General features: G+C 32.3%; 1 protein-coding gene across 3 annotated transcripts in view; it reads left to right on the top strand.

Moving 5' to 3' along the window:
- Positions 1 to 22791, top strand: part of LOC145291180 (coiled-coil domain-containing protein 93-like) — a 156346-nt gene that overhangs the window by 85065 nt on the left and 48490 nt on the right. For 2 of the 3 annotated variants that reach the window (XM_080136749.1, XM_080136746.1), the window contains exons 5-11: positions 75 to 173; positions 2404 to 2460; positions 4817 to 4914; positions 5750 to 5780; positions 8972 to 9052; positions 11306 to 11356; positions 17521 to 17553. In XM_080136749.1, coding sequence (XP_079992875.1) covers positions 75 to 173; positions 2404 to 2460; positions 4817 to 4914; positions 5750 to 5780; positions 8972 to 9052; positions 11306 to 11356; positions 17521 to 17553 — 450 coding nt within the window. The remainder of the gene's footprint in view (positions 1 to 74; positions 174 to 2403; positions 2461 to 4816; positions 4915 to 5749; positions 5781 to 8971; positions 9053 to 11305; positions 11357 to 17520; positions 17554 to 22791) is intronic. The other variant, XM_080136748.1, reaches the window with a different exon arrangement.

Genomic DNA, 22791 nt, shown 5'->3' with positions numbered 1-22791 from the left:
CAATTAATTTGAATTCTCACAATTCTAAAATCCATTTATACATTTCTATACACTATTTTTTTGTCTTATTTTAGTGGTTGGTAAAAAGAGCTCTGGAAACGCGTGAAGAAATGGGCGATTCTATCCGAGCGTATTCAATTTACCAATTTAATAAGAAACATGAGATGCCGGAGGTTAGTATATTTGACTGATTTTCAATCAACATTTATATAGGTTATGGATATTTTGTAGAATTGGAAATTTGTTGTAAATATCAATGCTGTTTTTTCTTTTAATTTTCTTTTATATCAACCCTGTGGGTATTTGTATGTTGACTACGCTGACATTTGCACTGAACGTGTCAAGGATGTTTTTGTTTCTTTGATAAAATGTAAATTTGTATAAATCGGCTTGATTCTGTGCTTGGCATTGGTTTCCTTGAATCTTTCAATTACTTACAAGAGGAACCACATGAAGGTTGCTAACATTCATAAGTAAAAGTGGTATTATCGAACCGATCGGATTTGTTTTTGGCACACCCAGATCGTCATTCTGCATCATTATTCACTTCAGCACTGATGTAAACATGCACTAGACTGCACGTTGACGTGATGCATACAAATTGTAGGCATTGTAGGTGATAGATGTTGCCTCAAAGGAAGAGGAGGGTATAGAGAATTAAAAATATTTCTGGTTGGAATCTGGTCACCCAAGAGATTTTTTTTGTTTGAAATAAAATATGTCTCTTTAAATGAAGATTTATATCCAGACCAATCCATTTGAAAAAAGTAATGACCAAATTTATCCGCAGATAAGCCCTTTTGAATGGACACTGTCTAGCTGTTATTTCCAGTGAATCTCTCAAGTAGTCAGCTTCTGGGTGGTAGAATGATAACCATTAACAAAGGCCAGAATATAAGATTTCTAGTCAGGGGTGATGATATTCCAAGAGATGGGAAACAGAAACAATCAGAGCTGACCATTTCAGAGGTGAGGCAGTCAGTTGGACCTTCGAGGACGCAGTTAATTTTTATGAGGGCTCATAGGCAGTTGTGCTGGCATGCTTTTGAAGCTAAAGGATCTTCTTGATTGAACTTGTATTTTGTTTTGATCAGGCAAAAATCTCATTTTACAAATCTGCTATTTGACCAAAGAAAATGAATAACATTTTAATCTCTAAAGCAAAAATAAATGTCCGAATTCAATGTTCAGGAGAATATCACTTTTACAATTGATTTTTACTCTAACCACTGCGCCATGGTGTAGTTGGTTGGCCGTTTTTGTTTTACGGCATATCAACCCTTTTCAGGTTATTTAATCCCGAATCCAAAGATTTTGAAGAAAAATTTTTAATAGAATATATTTGTTGTTTTCACGTCGGTTTCTATTTAACCCATAGTTGGGGCCCTAATAGGTACTACCATTCCGGGTCAGAGTGGACCTGGGAGCAATCGCAATTAAAGGGTAGCTCCACACTCCCCAAAGCCCGCAAGCTGGGGCCTCACCACTGGATATAGTTTAAGGTCATATCCAGGACCAGCGCCATGGTGAAGGATAGTAGACTAGCAGCTGAGGAAACTATCTTAACTGTCGATCGTGTGCTAGTACAAGAGTTGTTACAGCATCTGATGTTCACAATAAAATTTGGGAAATATCTTTTCTTACTAAGAGATTTTAACCTCAATGTGAATAATCTCTATATAAATAAAATGAACTCATTTTTTCTCGTCTGATTTTGACATTAATAGGATTAAAAATCAAGATATTTCATGCAAATATAATATGCACAAACGGCAGAACAATATCTGAGGTGTGTTATAGGCTTATTATTTCTCAAATTCCTCGATAATCTTAGATTTCTATACTTTTTCTGCTGAGAAGTCACGGCCAAAATCGATTAAGATCAATGGAAGTGGTAAAATATTTTCTCTCTAATAAATTCCTCCTCCCCCTGCCACCACTTAACACCGTTTGGGGATCGTTCACAAGGAACAGTTGAGAAGAGAACACCGGTTTGGCTTCGTAGTTCTTTCATGTGAAGTTATTTAAAATAACTAAACTAAGCTGCAGTGCTCTGTGGCGTAGTGGTTAGCGTGCTGGACAATTCACATTATATTTTCACGTTCGCGCCGACCTACCGTAGTCGTTTTTTTTTTTTTTTTTTCTAAACAACTGGAATGGACTTTTCTTGGTGGCCGAACTGTTAACGTTGCAGATGGTTTTTTATTTTTTTTCACACTTTATTTTCCTACTTTTACTCATGACTCCGGGTTTGATCCTTCCTACTTACCTACCATAACATTTTTTAAAACTCCCCCCCCCTGTCCCGGAAACAAACACTCGGGCAACGCCGGGTACCCCCGCTAGTTAATAATAAATTATTCTTATAAATTGTCTGTAAATAAGCTGTGTTTTTCATTCTAGGATGAAACTTTCAACACAATCAGAGAATCTGCAAGAAAAACTCTTGGAGAAGTAAAGGTAAATATCCGTGCAAATAATTTTACTTTATTTGAACGTGTGACTAATATGCACTCCATTATAATAACAATTAACAGGACCCATGGAAATTCCACGTTGATAGAATTTTATACAAGAAAGTTTTCCTCCAAGTCTTTACCCTCCCCTCCCACTCAAGCCCTTTTCTGTACCTTTTATTATGTTCTTCGTTTCATATGATTTCCAATTCTTGTTTTTTTAACAAATAAATTTTATATAAAAAAATGATTATTTAAAATCTGGTTTCATAGTAAATTGAGGATGCTGCTTCTTTAAAGGAAGTGCCGCAGAAACATGTATGCACATATGTAGCCAATAATGTTTGTATAAATAAATAAATACAATATAATAATGCTCTGTTTGTCATTGAGCACTTTTTAATAAACACTGGAAACTATAGCGCTAGAATATTTTTTTTTATATGGTAGTCACCACTTATCAAGGCCCGGAAGCCACTCGAGGATAAGGGTTATTGCGTGTACAGTTATCAATGGGACATTATCGTGGCAATCGTTAGTAATGGAGATTTGATAAAGTGTCTTACTTAAGGGGGCGGTTTATCAGGGATTTGTTTATGTTGGACTTGAAGACATCCAGGTTGTAGTCAGGTGGGAAACAGGCAAACGGAAGAGAGTTCCACAGGCGTGCACTTCTAAGAAAGAAGCTTTGTTCATGGAATCTACGTTTTGATCTAGGCACCGATAAAGAGTGGTGGAAATTATTGACAGTGGTTTCAGCTAGACTGGTGTTTTTCATGAAAGATTGGCGAGGGGGGACCAGAGATTGGAGCTCAGACGGGCACTTGCCATGAAGAAAAAAGATAAAACAAAGACAGGCTTGCAACGTCTTTTCTGTGGGAGAGAGATTGCAGGGAAGAGAAAAGGGCATCCCCTACTAAGACACAAAGTTTATTTTGTACTCTGTCAAGGCAGGATAGGCTGTTTTTAGCAGCTCCTGCCCAGATGTGGCAGGAGTACTCCATCCTTGGATGTACTTGGCTTTTATATAGATAGAGAATTGCATCATTATTTGTGTATGTGTATATATATATAGCCAGAAAACATAATAAAAATAAGATTGAAGAATAATGAAGATTTTGATCTAAGATTTGAACATGTGTCATGAAGGGGTATTTTTTTAATAGCCAAAATGCTCCTTAATGTCATTTAGAACATTGGCCATCAAATTTGAGTGTTTAATAGTTATGTCAGCTTATTAGTTTTATATCTGAGCCAAAAACATATATGAAAGTAAATAAACATATCGTTTTTTTTCTCCTCGTTTGGATTTAAATTTGTTTAAAAAGCTAGTACAACGTAGAAATTTTTTTACTAAACATTTATTTTTTAATCCATGTTTCAGGAAATATAGCATCATCATCAGGTATAGAATTAGTTTGTGTTTTTTTTTTTTTCCTAGCGGCATGGTGTCACTAGAAAAATAAAGTCCATGTGATCTTTTTTGATAAATGTTCAAACCAGGAGGAGCACATACATCATGAAATTAATTAGTGATTTTTTTTTTGTTTCCTCAATGTATTATTTAAAACAAATTTTTAAATTTTAAAAATTATTTATTCATTTATTTTTTTCTTAAACATTTATTTGTTTACATGTTGTGCTGGCTTCTTAAACTTTCAAATTTCATAAATATACATTATTTCTTTACATATAAAACTGATCTTGTCTGTGTGTGGAATAGTCTCTACCAAACTACTCAGTCAATTTTTGGTCTATAGTCTTTAAACTTGATATATAAGGCATTCGGACTTGTGGAACAAATTCAGTTGGATTTTTAGTAAAAATACCTGCTTAAGGAGTCAAAATTAAAAAATTGGAACTTTGCAGACATAAATCAACTTAAAGTGCTCCTCTATGTATGCACAAATATACATTTATATATAATTTATTAAGTTTTGATATCCATATGTATATCATTAGCTCAGATGGTAACAAATAACATTGGAGTGCTAAATGTTTTGTTTTTGATTCTAGCTGATAGTGTCCATGTCATATACTTTTTATTTTTTGCCATCACTACTATATTTGGGTACAATATAATAATCAGTAAAGAATAGGCTCTATGATAATAAATACAAAATCTGCATAAATCCAAATATCATATTTAAGCATATTTTAAGAGCGGGCAATGCTGGGCAGCATGCTAGTGGATTAATAAATATCCTTTTTGTTGTTTCTATTTCATATTGATATTGAGCACTTTTTTGTAATGCAAAAATATCTTCAACATTTTCGTCATTATTTTGTGAACTTGACACATATATTAAATGTGTAATTTCTTTTTTATTTTTCATTTTTTTTATTTATTTACTTTTTAGAATGCTTATCGCCCCCAACGACGCTATCGCCGCCGTGATGCTGATAAGTTAAAAGATGAAGAAACCAGAGTGATATCTACACTTCTTGAATTTGGTTGGTCAGTTTCCTTTTCTGTACTTGGAATATTAACGGTTGATCTGATCAAGTCTTTTAATGTGATGAAACGTTCAGCTGTAAAATATGTAGCCACAAGATTGCTTCTTTGAGGGCTACAACATGGTCATCTTCAAATGTCAATGAACACTTGTCATAAGCTATCTCAATAAGTTGTCAAATTTTATTCATTTATTTTCAATCTTCTCATAATATTTATCATCATTCAGCTTACCACTCAACAGCTTACTAAACAAGAATATGATTGGCTGGTGATGTAAATCCCATAAATACAGACTTGGATAGCATTTTGGGAGAGATGTTGAAAGATACGCCTGAAGCTTAAGCGTATTATCAGCTGCTCCTTAAGGCAACTTACTAGATTGTATTTCTTGATTACAGTAGCCAAGACTAGTCAGCTATTTCAAACAAAATATTTCCCTTTCCACAAAATTGTTTTGATAATTTCAGGGTTGAAATGTGAATGAAAGTATAAGCATTTTATTTATATTACTTAGAAAATAAGAGAAAAGTTAAAGAAGAATCCATTTTGAGGTTTTGTGCCAGCTTGAGAAATCAATTGTTAGAATTACATCATCAATCAAGAGGGGGCGGGTGACCAGAGAGCAAATTGATTGCATGTAAAAAAAATGTTTATAAAAAAACATTCTTGTTTCAATTGTTCCAATTTACTGCAACATCTTTTGTATTTTAAAGTAAAGAATGGGGAGTAATGCAACAATTGGATGAGAAATAATTTTCAATAAAATTTTTAAAATGTCAAATTCTATCTGCTCCCAACTCCAAAGTATTTAATGATGTTTTCATGTTTATTTTAGGAATTCTGGCCTCAGTATGAAAGCTGAAGAGGTAAGATACCATGGGAAATGGATGTTTTAGTTTTTAATCTTCTTTGATATTTTTTATTTTATTTTCTCATTTTCCCATTTTCAAATAGATTGTTTAAAAATTATGGGAGAAGTAAAAATTATAGACATAGAAAAATAATGGAGAGTAATACAATTCAAAAAAAAGCAGCACATATGATGAGTGACAATCGCTTACTAAACACTTAGTATAGAATAGGAACCATTAATTATGAATAATAGATGAAGTCTCAATTTATATATATATATTTAAATACTTTTTGCAGGGTACAAAATTTTATTATGGCTATGTAAAGACCATATTTAAACTTGTTCGAAAACATTATTTAAGATTGTGAAATCAAAAAATAAAAATGAATGTGTCAGCTGAACGGTTTCAAAGCTCGCTCAACAGAGCTAAAATCGAGCTTAATTACGTTTTAAAAAGAAAAGGGGGAAAACAATGAAGTATCGGAGATGAAAAAGTAGGGGGGGAATATATGTATAAAAAAAGGAGGGCGGGGGTAATTATTAAATAGAAACTAGATTAAGCCCTAAGAGATTTTCTTTTTGTTATATATATATATATATAATGCAATCATGAAGGGAAAACGAAAATTCATGATTAAAGTGTTAAAATAAAAAAAAAAGTGTTAAAATAAAATCTACATTTAAAATAAAATTAACGAGGTGAAGAGAATAAGAAGGGGAAAAAGAAAATGGGGGAGTCAGCTGACCAGTTCCGCCCTCGCTTTATCAAAGCTGTATCGAGGGATTTGAGTGAAAAAAAAAAAGGGATGAAAGACACGAATGGGAATCGAGATTTCGATCATCAATACTTATCAAAGATATTCCAAAACAAAACCTATCTAGGTACATAAAGTACATTTGTGTGAAATTTCATGAAAATCGGCCATTTTCAAATCCATAGGGAACAAAACTCAGACACACACAAAGCTCCTTTTATGTAATATTTTTTATATATATATATATATAATCCAAATTTAGGTATTTAAATTTTATGATTTGAAAAGTTTCATTTTCAAATGTAGAATTTTTTTTATTGTTTGCAAACAAAGAATACAGTTTAATTATTATTATTTATTAAACTGTATTCTGTGTTTGCAAACAAAGAATACAGTTTAATTATTATTATTTATTAAACTGTATTCTGTGTTTGCAAACAAAGAATACAGTTTAATTATTATTATTTATTAAACTGTATTCTGTGTTTGCAAACAAAGAATACAGTTTAATTATTATTATTTATTAAACTGTATTCTGTGTTTGCAAACAATAAAAAAAAATTCTATATTTGAAAATGAAACTTTTCAAATCATAAAATTTAAATACCTAAATTTTGATTTATTTGCTCTATCTAGTATATTGAGCAATTTTATTTAGCTGGGATTGTCTTATATAAAATATTACATCTAAGAATATTTTGTAAGAACAATAATCATTGGATTTGCATACCAGTAGATATATTGCATACCAGTATTCTGAAGAATTTTATATATATTTCTGTAGAAATATATTTTCTTATAATATATACCAATCCTTATTTAAGAAGCTCAATGTAATTACAGAGCAATATAGAGAATAAATGACAAAAAACTATATTCCAAAATTCATGATGTTGACCATCTTATAATTTATTCCTTTAATTCAGTTGATTTATACAATTCTTGACAGTATCTGTTTCGTAGCGCAAAATGAATCACTTAATTATTATATCAATCAGTGAATCTATTATGCCCTTAACTCATCAGAAGAAATAGCAACGATCAATCCGTCAAAAGGAAATGAAGTGTGATGTGACATGATTAAAATCCGGAAATTGGAATGAAGCTACAAATACCTTTAATGTTTCCATTACACCATTTAAAACAAATATATTATAAGATGGTCAACATCATGAATTTTGGAATATAGTTTTTTGTCATTTATTTTCTCTCTCTCTCTCTCTATCTCTATCTATCTATCTATATATATATATATATATATATATCGTGAAAAGGTGCATGTGAACGGGTATTTATATATCTATCTATAATCTCCTCTTAATGTCTAATATATATATACAGGGTGACCCCCCCCAAAAAAAAAGAAGCTAAATGGAGGCCATCTAGAACATATGCTGTAGAACGGAGAAAAAAAGGCCAAAGCCCCTTGTGTTTTGATGTGATGTTTTGAATATAATAAACTAGTTATGACCAAAGTTTCATTTCATTCGGACAAAACACTAAGAAACAGGGCCTAAATAGAGTTGGGGTCCGTTTTTTCTGGTCACCCTGTATGTATGTATATATATATTATATATATATAATTTGTAGTAATAATTATTGATATATAAGGATAAGTAACAATATTGTACATCTAAAAACAAAAATAGATTTTAAGGTTACCAAAATTCATACTAGAATTGCCTACAAGGACCCGTGGAATAGCGAATAAAGTTTTTAGTAAAATTCAGCTTTAACTCTTTTGGAGCAATTTCCATCCTCATCTAAATTCTGCAACATTTTTTAAATATGTTTTTTATCCATTGCATAGAATTGCACAAAATTTTGCATGAAAAGCCATTTGAATTCCAGATTTAATAAAATAAGACATGATTTAAATTAAAACAATTTTCTTCTTTGCTATATCAGCTTTTATGATGGATTTTCATCATAAAATACTAAAGTCACAAAACTGACGTTTTAACATTACTAGCAAGGAGGGCATCCGGCTTTGCCTGGTCATAAAATATGCTTAAATATGATATTTTAATTTGTCCCGATTTCGTATATATTATTTTAAAGTCATGATTCGAAAAGTAAACAAAAAAGTATTTGGATGCCATCAGTTAGAATCGAAACCGAAAACAAAACTGTAGTATTCAAAGCTGATAAAGTTACCATTGTACCAATATGACACGCATATGAACTGATAAAAAAAAAAAAAAAAAAACTGAGATGAATGTACAAAATGCATAATGATTCTTTCAATTTTAACCTGTTAAAAACTATTTTAACCAGCTAAAGTCCATAAAAAATCCAATCATTTGAGGTCCCTAGTGCCATTTTGCAACTTTTAGTTTCGGAGGAGATAGAGTTTGAAAATATGGAGACAGACAGACAGACGTATAGCCTTTTATATATTGACTATTTTTATTTTTTGTATTATTATTCATATTTTTCTTTTTTGCAGTCGGAGATGGAGAAGGCATCGCAAAGTTCTGATGAAATTAAAAGTCCTGATACGGAAGAAGAACAACGTCTAGAGGAAGAAGTAAGGGATGGTTTCCTATTTTGAAATTTATACAGCTACAAGATAGGCAAACCCATTTTACCATAGATACCCCAATGACCATCTCCTAGGCTTATAGCATGCATCGGATAAGGCAGGTAAAGCTAGGGCAGTTGTCCTTGTTTTATCCAAAACCTTTAACGAGGTCTGGAATGAATATCTTATAATGAAGACTAATTAGTATGGTATTACTCGCACGAGAAAGTATCCTATATCTTTAAAAAGCCACATGGAGTATTGTTGCTTCATCTGGACTTGTGCATCCACCACTAGTCTTTCGCTCTTACATAGGAGGTCCTGGATATGGCCTTAAACTATATCCGATGGTGAGGCCCCAGATTGCGGGCTTTGGGGAGTGTGGAACCAGGTCCACTCTTGCGCAGAGTGGTAGTACCTGTTAGGGTCCCAACTATTGGTTAAATAGAAACCGACTTGAAAAAAACAAATACTCTATTAAAAATTTTTTCTTCAAAATCACTGTATTCAGCATTAAATAACCTGAAAAGGGTTGATATGCCATGGAACAAAAACAACCAACCTTACACAAAAAAGAGTCTCAAAAAAAGGGTTCAAAAAAGAGTCTCAAATCTAGTAGGTTGTGCACCATCAGTCAAGCTCCAGCCTCTGTCCCATCATCGCAGTGTTGCATCCCTGTGCCTGTTTTGCAAGTGCTTTAATGGAATGTACTCTGAACTCATAGCACTTGTGCCCCCATCAATGCACATACTCCTGACTAACCCAAAAAACAACAAAACTCCACCTCTTCACTGTTAAAGTCTCCAGATGCTGAAAAGGCCTTCTACTCTAATAGCTTGTTACCTCGGACTACTAGATTTTGGAATTCCCTCTCTGTTTTCTGCTTCCCTGATTGTATTAACCTGCAGAAGTGTAAATGAACTTTGAACAGATATCTTGCTGCTCAACTCCCCACAGTTCTCTGTTAGACATAATCCCAAATAGTAGTCCTTTATGTCCAAGTGGCAATATGCCTTGTTTGAGGTGAAAAAGAATAAAAAAAAAAAAAGAAAAGAAAATTTACCAAGCGAATACTTAATATAATCACACTCTTTTTAGATAACAGAAAGATGTAGATTGTCCTCGATAACCATGCATCCAAATATTAATGCAGAAGTTAGTCATTGGATCTTTATTATTCCTGATATTCATACAGACCTTGCTGATGCAATTGTGTCCGGGATGGGTATATTTGTTGATGCCACCATGCTGTATCCCTTGACATGTGAACAAAACACACATACCTATCCAGGGCAATATCTGAATCCTCTGATTCATAATGGAATGGGGAAGTAAATCGATGCTAACATTTAATGCTACTAAGACTAAGCTGTTTTCCTTCAACAATTATAAGAAACTTTCATAACCACCAATAGCCATGACTACTAGCTTTCAACCTCAGAGTTCATTATTCAAACTCCTTGGCTTAATATTCACAGGCAATATAAATTGTAACAAATGCATAACACACATTGCTGCAAAGACAATGGGCTCCCTTTACTGTGCTGGAAAACTTTTCACACCTAGTATCATATATCTCTACAAATCCACCATTCAGTGTTGCATGCAGCATTGTTGTTACAACTAGGATGGAGCATCAACCACTAGTCTCTCCCTATTAAACATGGTTTAAAAAAAGAGTCTATAATAGTTTTCACACTGTCAACCAAACCCCAACCTCTGTTCCATCACCGCAATGTTGCATCTCTGTACTTGTTTTGCAAGTACTTGAATGAAATATACTTTAGTGATTTGAAGCACTGGTGCTCCCTTGACGTAAATACTCAAAACCAACCTAGCATGCAGCAAAATCCCGCCCCTTTACTATAGAGGTTTTTAGATACCAGCAGGTTTTCTAGTTTAATAGCTTCTTTCCTTAACCTGCTGGCCTTTGAAATCCCCCCCTTGCTACCTGTTTCTTTGCCAATATGCATAAATTTAAATGCTATATGAACAAACATCTAGCTGCACAACTCCCACTTAGGATGCCCCTGTAGGTAGATTGGCTAATTCACAGTAGCTCCTTATGTCTCACTGCCTTAAGGTGAATAAAAGTGAAAAGGAAAATGTTCGGCTATAGAACTTCCACATTTGGGCGGGGGTGTTAAAGAAGACTTAAGTTTCATGCTTTTCTTTTTCTAGTTTTTATGTTTGTTTTTTTTTTTTTTATTCATTATTTTGTTTTTAATTTGATCCATTTACAATTTTTTCTTTTTTAAGAGAAAAATGGATATGTTGATGAAGGAAATGTCTGCAATGTCTACGAGTGAGGTAAGAGGATGGACTTTTTCCTTTTTTTTTTTTTTTTTTTTTTTTTTTTCTGCTTTTGTGGTATTTGTATTTCTAATGTTGGAAATAGAACATTATCCAGTGAAAAAAATGACAGTCTATGCATGCAAAAAAAAACTTTTTATCAACGTGTCAAGTACAATGCGAAATAAAGTGTTGGAAATGAGAGTTGAAAAGTCCAAACAACATTCTAGATGAAAGATTGTTTTTTAAATGTAAAGAGAAAATGAGTACATGTGTTCATTTCGGCAGGTGCCATACTAATTTGCACATAATCTGTAGAGATGGAATAGACATATAGATGTGTGTATATATATATTAGCATGCCTGTTTATTCCAGCAAGAGAGAGTGTGTGTATGAACTGTGTATTCAGTGAGCAGTGTGTGTGTGTGTCTTTTTTATAAAGGACTTTTGGCCAGGAGCAATTATTAGCTTTTAAGGACATTCCCATGTGCATTTCCTGTGGGAGAAAAATAGGAAATGATGTGTTTGGGTTTTTATAGTATGCATGAGATTTCGAGTTTTGCTGTAATTGTATTGAAAGGAACTGCTTTTGTCCAATTAAGAGATGATATTTACAAACAGCATTAACTGTGGTTCTTGCTTCTAACATTAATAATTTTTTTTTATCTACATGAATTTTTTTTTTTTTTTTTTAAAGATTTTATTTACTCCTTACTACTTACTGAAAAGTGAAGTAGATATAAGATCTAAAAAGTAATGAGACTGTAACATAATTATCAATTTAGAAATAATTTAGAATAGTTTTTCTATCATTACTAACTAGCAGAGCATTGCCACTATCTACCAAAGGAAGAGTATATCAGTGTGTGCATGCAGTATGCTGAGATATAGAAAAGTGAAACCTGGCTAGTAAGTGTTGAGGATATGTGTTGTATGAAGAGAAATACTATAAGAATGATATGATGGAAGTGTAATGTTAGTTTTAAACATAAACAAGCTTAGATCTGTGGATTACTTATTAGGTGCTTATTCAGATTGGCACTTATGTCGATAAACAAAAAATGAAGAAAAACTTTTATATTGTACCTACTTGTCACGGAATGAAGATTTCATATTCCAAAAATCACAAGGATTGATAAAATAGTTTAAAAATTTTTTTTTACGAAAAACAAATTTACCATTTTTTACTGATAACTAGCGAGGGGTACCCGGCGTTGCTCGGGTGTTTGGGGGGGGGGGTAAAAAAAAGTAAGTATGAGGATCGAACCCGAACCCTTGAGGCAAAGTTGTAAATTAAAGTGTGAAAAAAAAAATGTGCGACGTTAACCATTGCCCCACCATGAGATGCTAACGGAAACACGTTTGAATTTATTAAATTACTTGGATTTAGCAGGTGCCCGTTTTAATGAGTTAATGAGGTCAAGTTTGACTGCGGGATTTCATTTACTGCTGAACGCTTTTTCCCCCCCCCCCCCCCAAAGATGTTATAGGAAAAAGACTAACCCACATGCGGCGAGCAACAAATGTTGAATATTTATCTTCTCAAAATCGAGTAAATAAAATAGACAGGCGAGCTTCGTTGTTAACTGTGAGATATTACGATTTATATGTAATTTAAAAAGTTGTGAAGCGAGTGACCGCTTCTCTGAAAAAAGCCTTTTGTAGACATACAGAAAAAGCGAACACACACACATACATACATACATACATTTTCGCTTTTATATTTATAGATTAACAGACGGGTTCATGTTTTACTAGAGAACATAATAAGGGGAGATAATCAATGATTATTTTGACAGTTTCCATGTGTTATCTGCTCTTGTCCACTGATTCGTTGAATGCTTTTTTCACCTTCACCAAAACAAAATTTTACTTTTTTTAATAAAAAAAAAATTCTTGATTAAATTACGTGATTTTTGGAATTTATTGTCTTCATCCCCTGACTGCTACGTACACCATACAGACATTTTTGTATTTTCTTTAATTTTAAAAGCCACCATAAGTGCCAATCTGAATAAGCACTAAAGATTAAATCTGAATAGCATAGGAAAATGTGTGCAGAAGAGTAGACCTTGATAGAATGGATGAGAGTTCTTGAGTCAGTAGATGTAGAACAGTTGAGGTAGCAAGTTCAGTTCAGACAGGAAGGCCAAGGAGAACATGGAAGAAAGTGATAAAGATGAACTTGAGAGGGAGGGATAAATAAAGACTTGGCCAGAGATAGCTTAGTTTGGAGGTAAATTTTTTAAAGCTGTCCAACACATGCCAGCATGTAAAACGGACCTTAACATAAATACGATGATGTTAGCATGTAAAACAAATGTTAACCTGAATATAATGATATAAGAAACCACAATATCGATACAGATGTGATGGAAACAGAATTCATATTTATTATTTTTAAATTGTAAATTTCCTTAGGAGTATCATTTCAATCATACGTGTGGAGTTTCGATGAACACTCATAGGAATATTCTTCATCGTTAGCATATCTTTTCCACATCAGCCATGGATTACACATTGGCAATGGTGGTATGAAACAGTTTTCTCCATGAAACTCTCTCATTTATATTGGTTTCAATGTGCTATTGCTTGAGGTCATTTTTGACAGTCATTCTAAGTCTTCTTTGGATGGCTTTTTCATTGGTTATTCTCAACTTGTACATCTATTTATCTAAGTAGAGTTTTGTTAAACATGTTCACGTCACCTCAAGTGATTGTAACGCAGTGCTTATACATCAACAGTAAGGAGTCAGAACTCTGTCATCAAGATGCCTACTACAAATCCATAAAATCATAGCTGTAAACTTTTCAAAGAATATAAGTCCATAATTATACTACTGCAATTCGTCTCGACTTGGAATACGGGTGCTTCATGTTCACCAGAGTTAGCAAGGTGTTCTCTGATCTTCTTAAACGTCTACAGCATCATGCCATCAGATATAAACTACATCTTCCCTGCTGTAACCTTGTTCCCTCTGGAGTATCTGATCTGCTTGGATTAGATCTGCTGTTTACTTGCCAGAATGTAACAGTTGCTTCTTTTGCCTACAGATTATTTTATGGTTCTTGTCTCACCGCAATGCTTAAATATCACCCTGTGCTGCAGTTGAACAGAACAAACAAACGATGATGTACATTCACATTAGACCCTCTGCATAATCACACTAGTGTTTGCTCAGAGATGTACCAGCAATCTTCTTTTGGATTGGGTTCTGTTCAGTCCTGAACTTGTTGCCTCAGAACTGTGTGAATGAGCATGTATTACTGTTACATTTTCGGAGTTTTGTATTGTCTAACTATCTCAATGATCTAAAGTTTTATGCATTCCTTAATTAGCTTAGCAGCCTTTATCTATTGCTAATGGTTTAAAAATTTCTGTGAACTTATAGAAACGAGATGAACTTCGAAACTTATAGAAATGAGATGAACTTCGAAACTTATAGAAATGAGATGAACTTCGAAACTTATAGAAATGAGATGAACTTCGAAACTTATAGAAACGAGATGAACTTCGAAACTTATAGAAACGAGATGAACTTCGAAACTTATAGAAATGAGATGAACTTCGAAACTTATAGAAATGAGATGAACTTCGAAACTTATAGAAATGAGATGAACTTCGAAACTTATAGAAATGAGATGAACTTAAAAACTTATAGAAATGAGATGAACTTAAAAACTTATAGAAACGAGATGAACTTCGAAACTTATAGAAATGAGATGAACTTCGAAACTTATAGAAATGAGATGAACTTAAAAACTTATAGAAATGAGATGAACTTCGAAACTTATAGAAATGAGATGAACTTCGAAACTTATAGAAATGAGATGAACTTCAAAACTTATAGAAATGAGATGAACTTAAAAACTTATAGAAACGAGATGAACTTCGAAACTTATAGAAACGAGATGAACTTCGAAACTTATAGAAACGAGATGAACTTCGAAACTTATAGAAATGAGATGAACTTCGAAACTTATAGAAATGAGATGAACTTCGAAACTTATAGAAATGAGATGAACTTAAAAACTTATAGAAATGAGATGAACTTCAAAACTTATAGAAATGAGATGAACTTCAAAACTTATAGAAACGAGATGAACTTCGAAACTTATAGAAACGAGATGAACTTCGAAACTTATAGAAATGAGATGAACTTAAAAACTTATAGAAATGAGACGAACTTAAAAACTTATAGAAACGAGATGAACTTCGAAACTTATAGAAATGAGATGAACTTCAAAACTTATAGAAATGAGACGAACTTAAAAACTTATAGAAATGAGACGAACTTAAAAACTTATAGAAATGAGATGAACTTAAAAACTTATAGAAATGAGATGAACTTAAAAACTTATAGAAATGAGATGAACTTCAAAACTTATAGAAACGAGATGAACTTCGAAACTTATAGAAACGAGATGAACTTCGAAACTTATAGAAATGAGATGAACTTCGAAACTTATAGAAACGAGATGAACTTCGAAACTTATAGAAACGAGATGAACTTCGAAACTTATAGAAATGAGATGAACTTAAAAACTTATAGAAATGAGACGAACTTAAAAACTTATAGAAATGAGATGAACTTCAAAACTTATAGAAATGAGATGAACTTCAAAACTTATAGAAATGAGACGAACTTCAAAACTTATAGAAATGAGACGAACTTCAAAACTTATAGAAATGAGACGAACTTAAAAACTTATAGAAATGAGATGAACTTCAAAACTTATAGAAATGAGATGAACTTAAAAACTTATAGAAATGAGATGAACTTAAAAACTTATAGAAATGAGATGAACTTAAAAACTTATAGAAATGAGACGAACTTAAAAACTTATAGAAATGAGACGAACTTCAAAACTTATAGAAATGAGATGAACTTCAAAACTTATAGAAATGAGATGAACTTCAAAACTTATAGAAATGAGATGAACTTAAAAACTTATAGAAATGAGATGAACTTAAAAACTTATAGAAATGAGATGAACTTAAAAACTTATAGAAATGAGATGAACTTAAAAACTTATAGAAATGAGATGAACTTAAAAACTTATAGAAATGAGATGAACTTAAAAACTTATAGAAATGAGATGAACTTCAAAACTTATAGAAATGAGATGAACTTCAAAACTTATAGAAATGAGATGAACTTCAAAACTTATAGAAATGAGATGAACTTCAAAACTTATAGAAATGAGATGAACTTCAAAAACATGAAAGGAAAATGCAAAACTATTTTTATAACAACAAAAACTTGGTGTAGGTGGAAAAAAGTTTGACAGTGTCTAAGTAAAAAAAATAGGAAAGATGGAAAGTTCTTTGGGTTGTCAGAGGTCTGTTAGCAGTTATCTTTTGGCAAGGATAGTCGATATGAGCATTCAATGAATGGGGAGACGTTTTTTCTCATTGCTTTCCGGATTCTCTCTGTTGATCGACCATGATTCCCCAAGGTGCTAAAATAGTTCCACAGGGAACAAAAGTAACTAATGTGCCCTGCAAGTTGATTGGTCAGTGTGTAACCAAATCATCTAGCAGGGACAGTTCTCCACAAGAGAAAATGTCTCTTTATGACTGCTACAAATTCCCATAGATATATACCCAATTTTTTAAGCCTGTAGATTGCCTTACGAGAAAAGCTTTTTAGTCAGTGTAGTGTGTATAATCTACAATAGGAGCACAGCCATTTATCATTATTTAAAAAAAAATCCATTCTCCTTTATCAGTTATACAGAGTGAACTTGATCTCTCTCCACCAAAAACAAAAAAACATGGAATCCTTAATAAAAGTTACAATCTTTTCTGAAATCCAACCATATTTGGTATGAATAAACTTCAGTCTATGCGTGACTTGTCCACCAAATTTCAATTCAATATCCAGTAGTCTTTCTCTAATATGCTGTGGAAGTTCCTTAATCCAAATCTAAGTAAGCTGAGTCACCCTTGTGAAAGTAAAATTCAAAAACCCTTAATAATCAGCTCGTAACATCACTGTTGATTGAAAGCATTTGAATTATCTAGTTTACAATACGTTTTTATTTATTTATTTTTTACTTAAACAGGAAAAAATGTCTTTGTTTCAAAGATGTGGAAATTGTTTAAAGGATTTTTATTTAAATTTGATTAAATTATGTGTGACAATTTGTGAACTCATTGTGTGTTTTTTAATTTCAGGGACTTAAAAGCTATGCATCAGTGAAACCCGGGGTTTGAAATTTTTCCCTAATCATTTCTAAACTCATTTGTGTTTGGTGTTCTTCATATTAATCATCATTTTTCTTTGATTCGATTCTAGTTTCATCATTTTTTATTTATTTTTATTTATTTATTTTATTTTTTTTTTCAGAGTCAATTTGCTAACATAGATACTTTATTAACATATTTACTTGAAAGTGTGGACAACTGCTTTACAAGATCAGGATTTCTTATTTAGATATTTTTTCATTTTTCTTTTTTTTTTCTAAATGTTTCAAAATCAAAACTTAAAAGCAACAGACAGAAAAATATTTAATGCAATGTAAGAAATAGTAAGGTATACATCTGCAAAACATGCATCCGTAATAACAGATGATAAAAATAATCCTGTGTTGACAAAGATATGTTTTAATAGTTTTTCTTAAATTATAAAAGGTTCTGGATATGACCTTAAAAATTCAGTAGTGAGGCCCCATTTGGAGCTGTGGGGAATGTGGAGCGAACCCTTAGTTACCATTGCTTCTAGGTTCACTTTGGCCCAAAGTGGTAATACCTGTTAGAGCATCTGATGCTACCAAATCAAGCTGTCTGAAGATATTGCACCAAACATTGATAGAATTTTTTCCTCCTTTCCCTTTGAAAAACTCAATCATGTTCTGCAAAGTCAAAAGCAAAACAATCAAACCAAACACCATTAATAAATATTTGAAGATATAAAGAACTGGAAGCATTAATTTTTTTTTTATTACTGGATTCAGCATTAAGTAAACCACAAATGGTTGATATGCTGTAAAATAAAAACAAACCAACCAATGAACTACAGGGAGGTCAGATTCTTTGATCTTGGCCCAGATTTTGTTTGATTTCTTCCTCCACTTTTCAAACTTTGAGTAGTAGTAGTAGTAGTAGTAGTAGTAAAACAAAATCACCTTCTTTTGTGCAACAGTCAATGGCTGGGCTTTTAAGCTTCTTACTTTTCATTTTTTTAGTTGATGCATATGCTGGAGACAGGGGACCACAATCTTTTTTATCAAGGACTGATAGCTGACCTTGATTGGCATCTATCATGACTAAAGTACCACTTCCAGAGATAGGAAAGTTTACACAATTGTTTTTCTCTTCTCACCTAGTATATAAACAAGTTGAGAGGCCCTTTTTATCCTGGTTGCCAGCCTGCCAGTATTTATTTTTAACAGTTCTTCATCAGCAACAACTTTTTATTTGTTATAAAAAGTTATCCTTTATTGATAGAGGCAGTGACCCTGTCTGTAACTTGTGATATATGCTGAATAGCTTGAGGAGACAGTATATCATACATATTTTTAAATATTTTGATCAGTGTTTACTTCAAATGAGAGTATCCTAATGTCAGTGTCTCTGTCAAGCCTCTGTACAGAGAGGGACCAATCACACCCGAATGTGGTGTCCAGTAGACATTCAAGTTCTCAAAACCTGTATATGTGTAACAGAGGGCATATAAACGTGTGAGCACATATCAGCTGGAGCTTGCAAAGATATTAGCAGCAGCCGAAAAAAAGCACATATGCAAATTAGGAAGTGTGCAAAAACTTGCATAACAAGGAAAAGAAAAAAGAACAGCACGTGGTCGGAAGAAGGAAAGTGCTCATAAAAAAAAAATGGACGTGTAAAGTTGAAGATGAGAAATGGCCAGCATGTGGTCGGGGAGAGAAAGAAAAACGCATGCCAGATGAGATGGATGTGAGGCCTCACAGACGTGCTGAGGTACTTTTAAGCTGGTGTCAAGATGGCAGGGTTTTGTTAATCTCATGGCAAATGAAATGAACAGTTAGAAATAACAAGACGAAGGAATTGTTTGGAAAGCAATGGTAATAAATGCCTTTTGCTAAAACAGAAAAAAAAACCCGAGTTGGATTTATTTATTTTTGTTTGTTTGTTCCTTTTCGATAGTACCAAATGGCATGGGAATCCAAGGGAGGTTTGAACTGCAACAAACACGGTTCAAGTGTAACAGCCGCATTGCATATGCAGTAGATACCTGGGATACGGTAGCCCTAGGATACGTTTTTTTTTTTTTAAGGTTACGATGTGGAATACAATATTTTTCCGGTCCTTGGTTACAGTATTTACCCCTGCCTTACGGTGTTATTTATAATGTTATTTGATTATATACATGTGTATTATATACTGTACTGTATTTTGTTACTAATTTTTAATGCCGTATCCCAGGGTATACCTGTGTTACTTAAGAAATATGGAGATTACGCATATGATTAAATACAGTGTTCCCATACAGTAAAATGTATAAGTTATTAGTAAGAAGGGTAAAAAAAAAACCTGCATTAAGCAAAAAATTTACATTTTCCCTGTAGGGTCTTTTCTATTAGGCCATGTGCTCCAACAGTTTCACTTCGTAGAATAATCCGCATTGACTGAGGATGAATTATTGTCTTTATTTTTGATCGCATGTTGTTTCCAAATCTCATGTTGTCTACTACTTTTAGAGATTTACTTTAATACGATAGGAACTATTACTTGTACTTGAGGTGACATTCACTCAGATTGGGTTGAATCAGCTCCTCCCTTAGAACACACATCGTCCCAGATGAACATAGACCACACATGACAATGCGTAATGGCCAGGATAGTGATAGGCATTCAGTCCCAAGATCATCAGTAAACACTGTAGATCTGTGAACTGGAGCTAGGTTCAACGTCTGCTTTGATGGTGTGTAGACACGTCTTCAGCTGGTCTCCTAGTTATCATTGCAAACCTTGGAATAGTTTTGTGGATGAATTCTCCTGGATGAAGCAAGTAGTGTAGCCAAACTAGCAAAGTATTTTCTTTATAAGTGACTGATTGAAGAAGATAATCTTGCATTGCATCCCTAAGTGGGCTATTGGAGATGAAATATTGCTAGGAACCCGCAGAATTCTGTGTACAGTACCAATATTAAAACTCGATAATTTCTCCCAAAAGAGTATCTCTACGTTAATATTCATTCCAATTTTCTTCCATTATAGACAAGATTTAATATAACCATAAATGTTCATAGTGTAAAAATAATTTTTTTATTAAATAAACTAGCAGTAATAATTCATATTATAGTTATTAAATTGGTTTCTAATATTCATAACATTTCTCATCTGTGCTTGCTTGTTTGTTGTGGTGATTTGTTGCTTTTTGCCAGAGTTATCTTCTCTTGCTAATATTTTTGATTCTCAAATATGTTATCTTTGCATGGGCAATTCATTGTTGTTGTCATGCATGGCCGGTTGGTTTTTTATTGTTTTTCTCTGAATTTCTTTTCTTTGTTTTACTCTGCCTTTCTCTCTCTGCTTTTTTTTTTTTTTTTTTTTTTTTGTGATATTAAATCTATGACTTGCTTTGAAGACCGTCATCATGATGGCCACAAAATCGTGCTAAGTCACTTAATCACAGCGCGATTTATTGAGAGAGAAAAAATTGGTACTTATTCAGATTGGCACTTATAATGATAAACAAAAATTAAGAAAAACTTTGTGTACCTACTTGTCACTGAATGAAGATAGCATATTCCAAAAATCAAAGAAATTGATCTAGTATTTTTTTATTGTTGAAAAAACAAATTTGCCATTTCTTACCGATTAGTGAAGGCCCGAGTCATTTTAATAATCTTCAAATTTTGTTTTTAACTTTTAAAATGACGTTTTCATAATTTAAAAATTTATTTTCTGAAAAATGAAAAATAAAAAAATACACGTTATGTTAATAAATCATTGTTTGGTTTTTAAATCGTACGGTTCGGTTGTCTTTCCGATATCCATAAGCAAAAAAAAAAATATTTGAAAGTCAGTTGTCTGCCCTTGATTCCTTCATGAACATGGCTTTTTCCCCCTGCTATTGACACGGAATAAAATTTGATTTCTTGAATAAAAAAAAAACTACTTGATCAAATTACATGATTTTTGGAATATTTCATCTTCGTTCTGTTACTGGTACGTACATCATACAGACTTTTCTGTATTTTTTTTTACAAATTTAATTGCCGCCATCAGTGCCAATTTGAATAAGCAACAAAAAAAAAATTTTTTTTTTCTTTTTTAAATATTACTATATAAAGAATCTTTTTAAGTTAAAATCTATCTAGAAATACACATTTTGTATTGAGAAATAGGTAAAATCCACTACGACCCAAAGGAGATGACCATTTTGGATAACTTGTTATTCTTTAACTAATTTTTACATATCTTGAATTAACAAATGTATACAGCCCTCCCCCCTCTCACAATGTTGTTGCTTAATTATTTTTTTTTCAAATTCCAGATTACTATCTTTTAACTGCCACATTCACAGATTATACATTTTTGGTGGTCGTCCAGAATTTCTCATACATTAAAAAACAAAACTACAGAAAAATTATCATGTACGTACCCTTAATAAAACAAAAAGATCATATTCCAAAAATCACATAAATTGATCAAGTAACTTTATTTTTATAAAGTAAATGATTTATAAATGACTTTAAGAAATTAATAGGAGAACATAGACATTAGGAGGCTAATCTAGCAAGTGTGAATTATTGAGTTATTTCCCTTTGTTTCTTCAAGATCGCAACCTCTCGTTTACTCATGAAATTTGATTTTCTTAATTAAAAATAAAAAATACTTGCTCAATTAACATGGTTTTTGGAATATGACATTTTCGTTACATCATGGGTGCATACATGAAGATTTTTTTTGTTTTTTAATAATAGAGAAAATTGTGGACAAGAACCACATTTTTTTTTTTTTCATTGATTGAAGGTTGAGGGTATGTGTTGCATGGTGGGGAAGTGATATGAGAATGGTGCAGTAGATTAATATATATAAACTGAACACGAAATATGTTATTGAAAGAAAAATGCTGTTCAGTTTTTAGAGGTTTTTTTTTTATGTGTAAGTTTAAAATAAAATAATTTTCTTACTTAAAATTCCAAAGCATCTTGATAAATTTGATGTTTTCGCTAAAGACTGGCCAAAAAATTAAAGTTGGGAAACAGGTATTTTCTTTTAACTTGACATATAAAAAAAACCTGCCTGAATAAGAAATTTAAAAAAGTTTGTTTTTTTTTTTGTTTTTTTTTTTATACATAAATGAAAATTTGAAGTTCAAGTGATAGTATTCCAAAGAATATTTTTCTTTTTGAATATGGTAAATCTTTTTATTTATTTATTTTTGTTTTTGTTCTTCATATGTTTAGTGGGATTGCAAAGAATGCATTTTAGATAAAAAAATATGATCAAGTACTT

The sequence above is a fragment of the Euprymna scolopes genome, chromosome 12, assembly GCF_053919585.1.
Source record: "Euprymna scolopes isolate OS-2025 chromosome 12, ASM5391958v1, whole genome shotgun sequence".
NCBI classification, from domain to species: Eukaryota; Metazoa; Mollusca; class Cephalopoda; order Sepiida; family Sepiolidae; genus Euprymna; species Euprymna scolopes.
The sequence above is the reverse complement of the archived record's forward strand: the minus strand, read 5'-3'. Positions and strand labels throughout refer to the sequence as shown.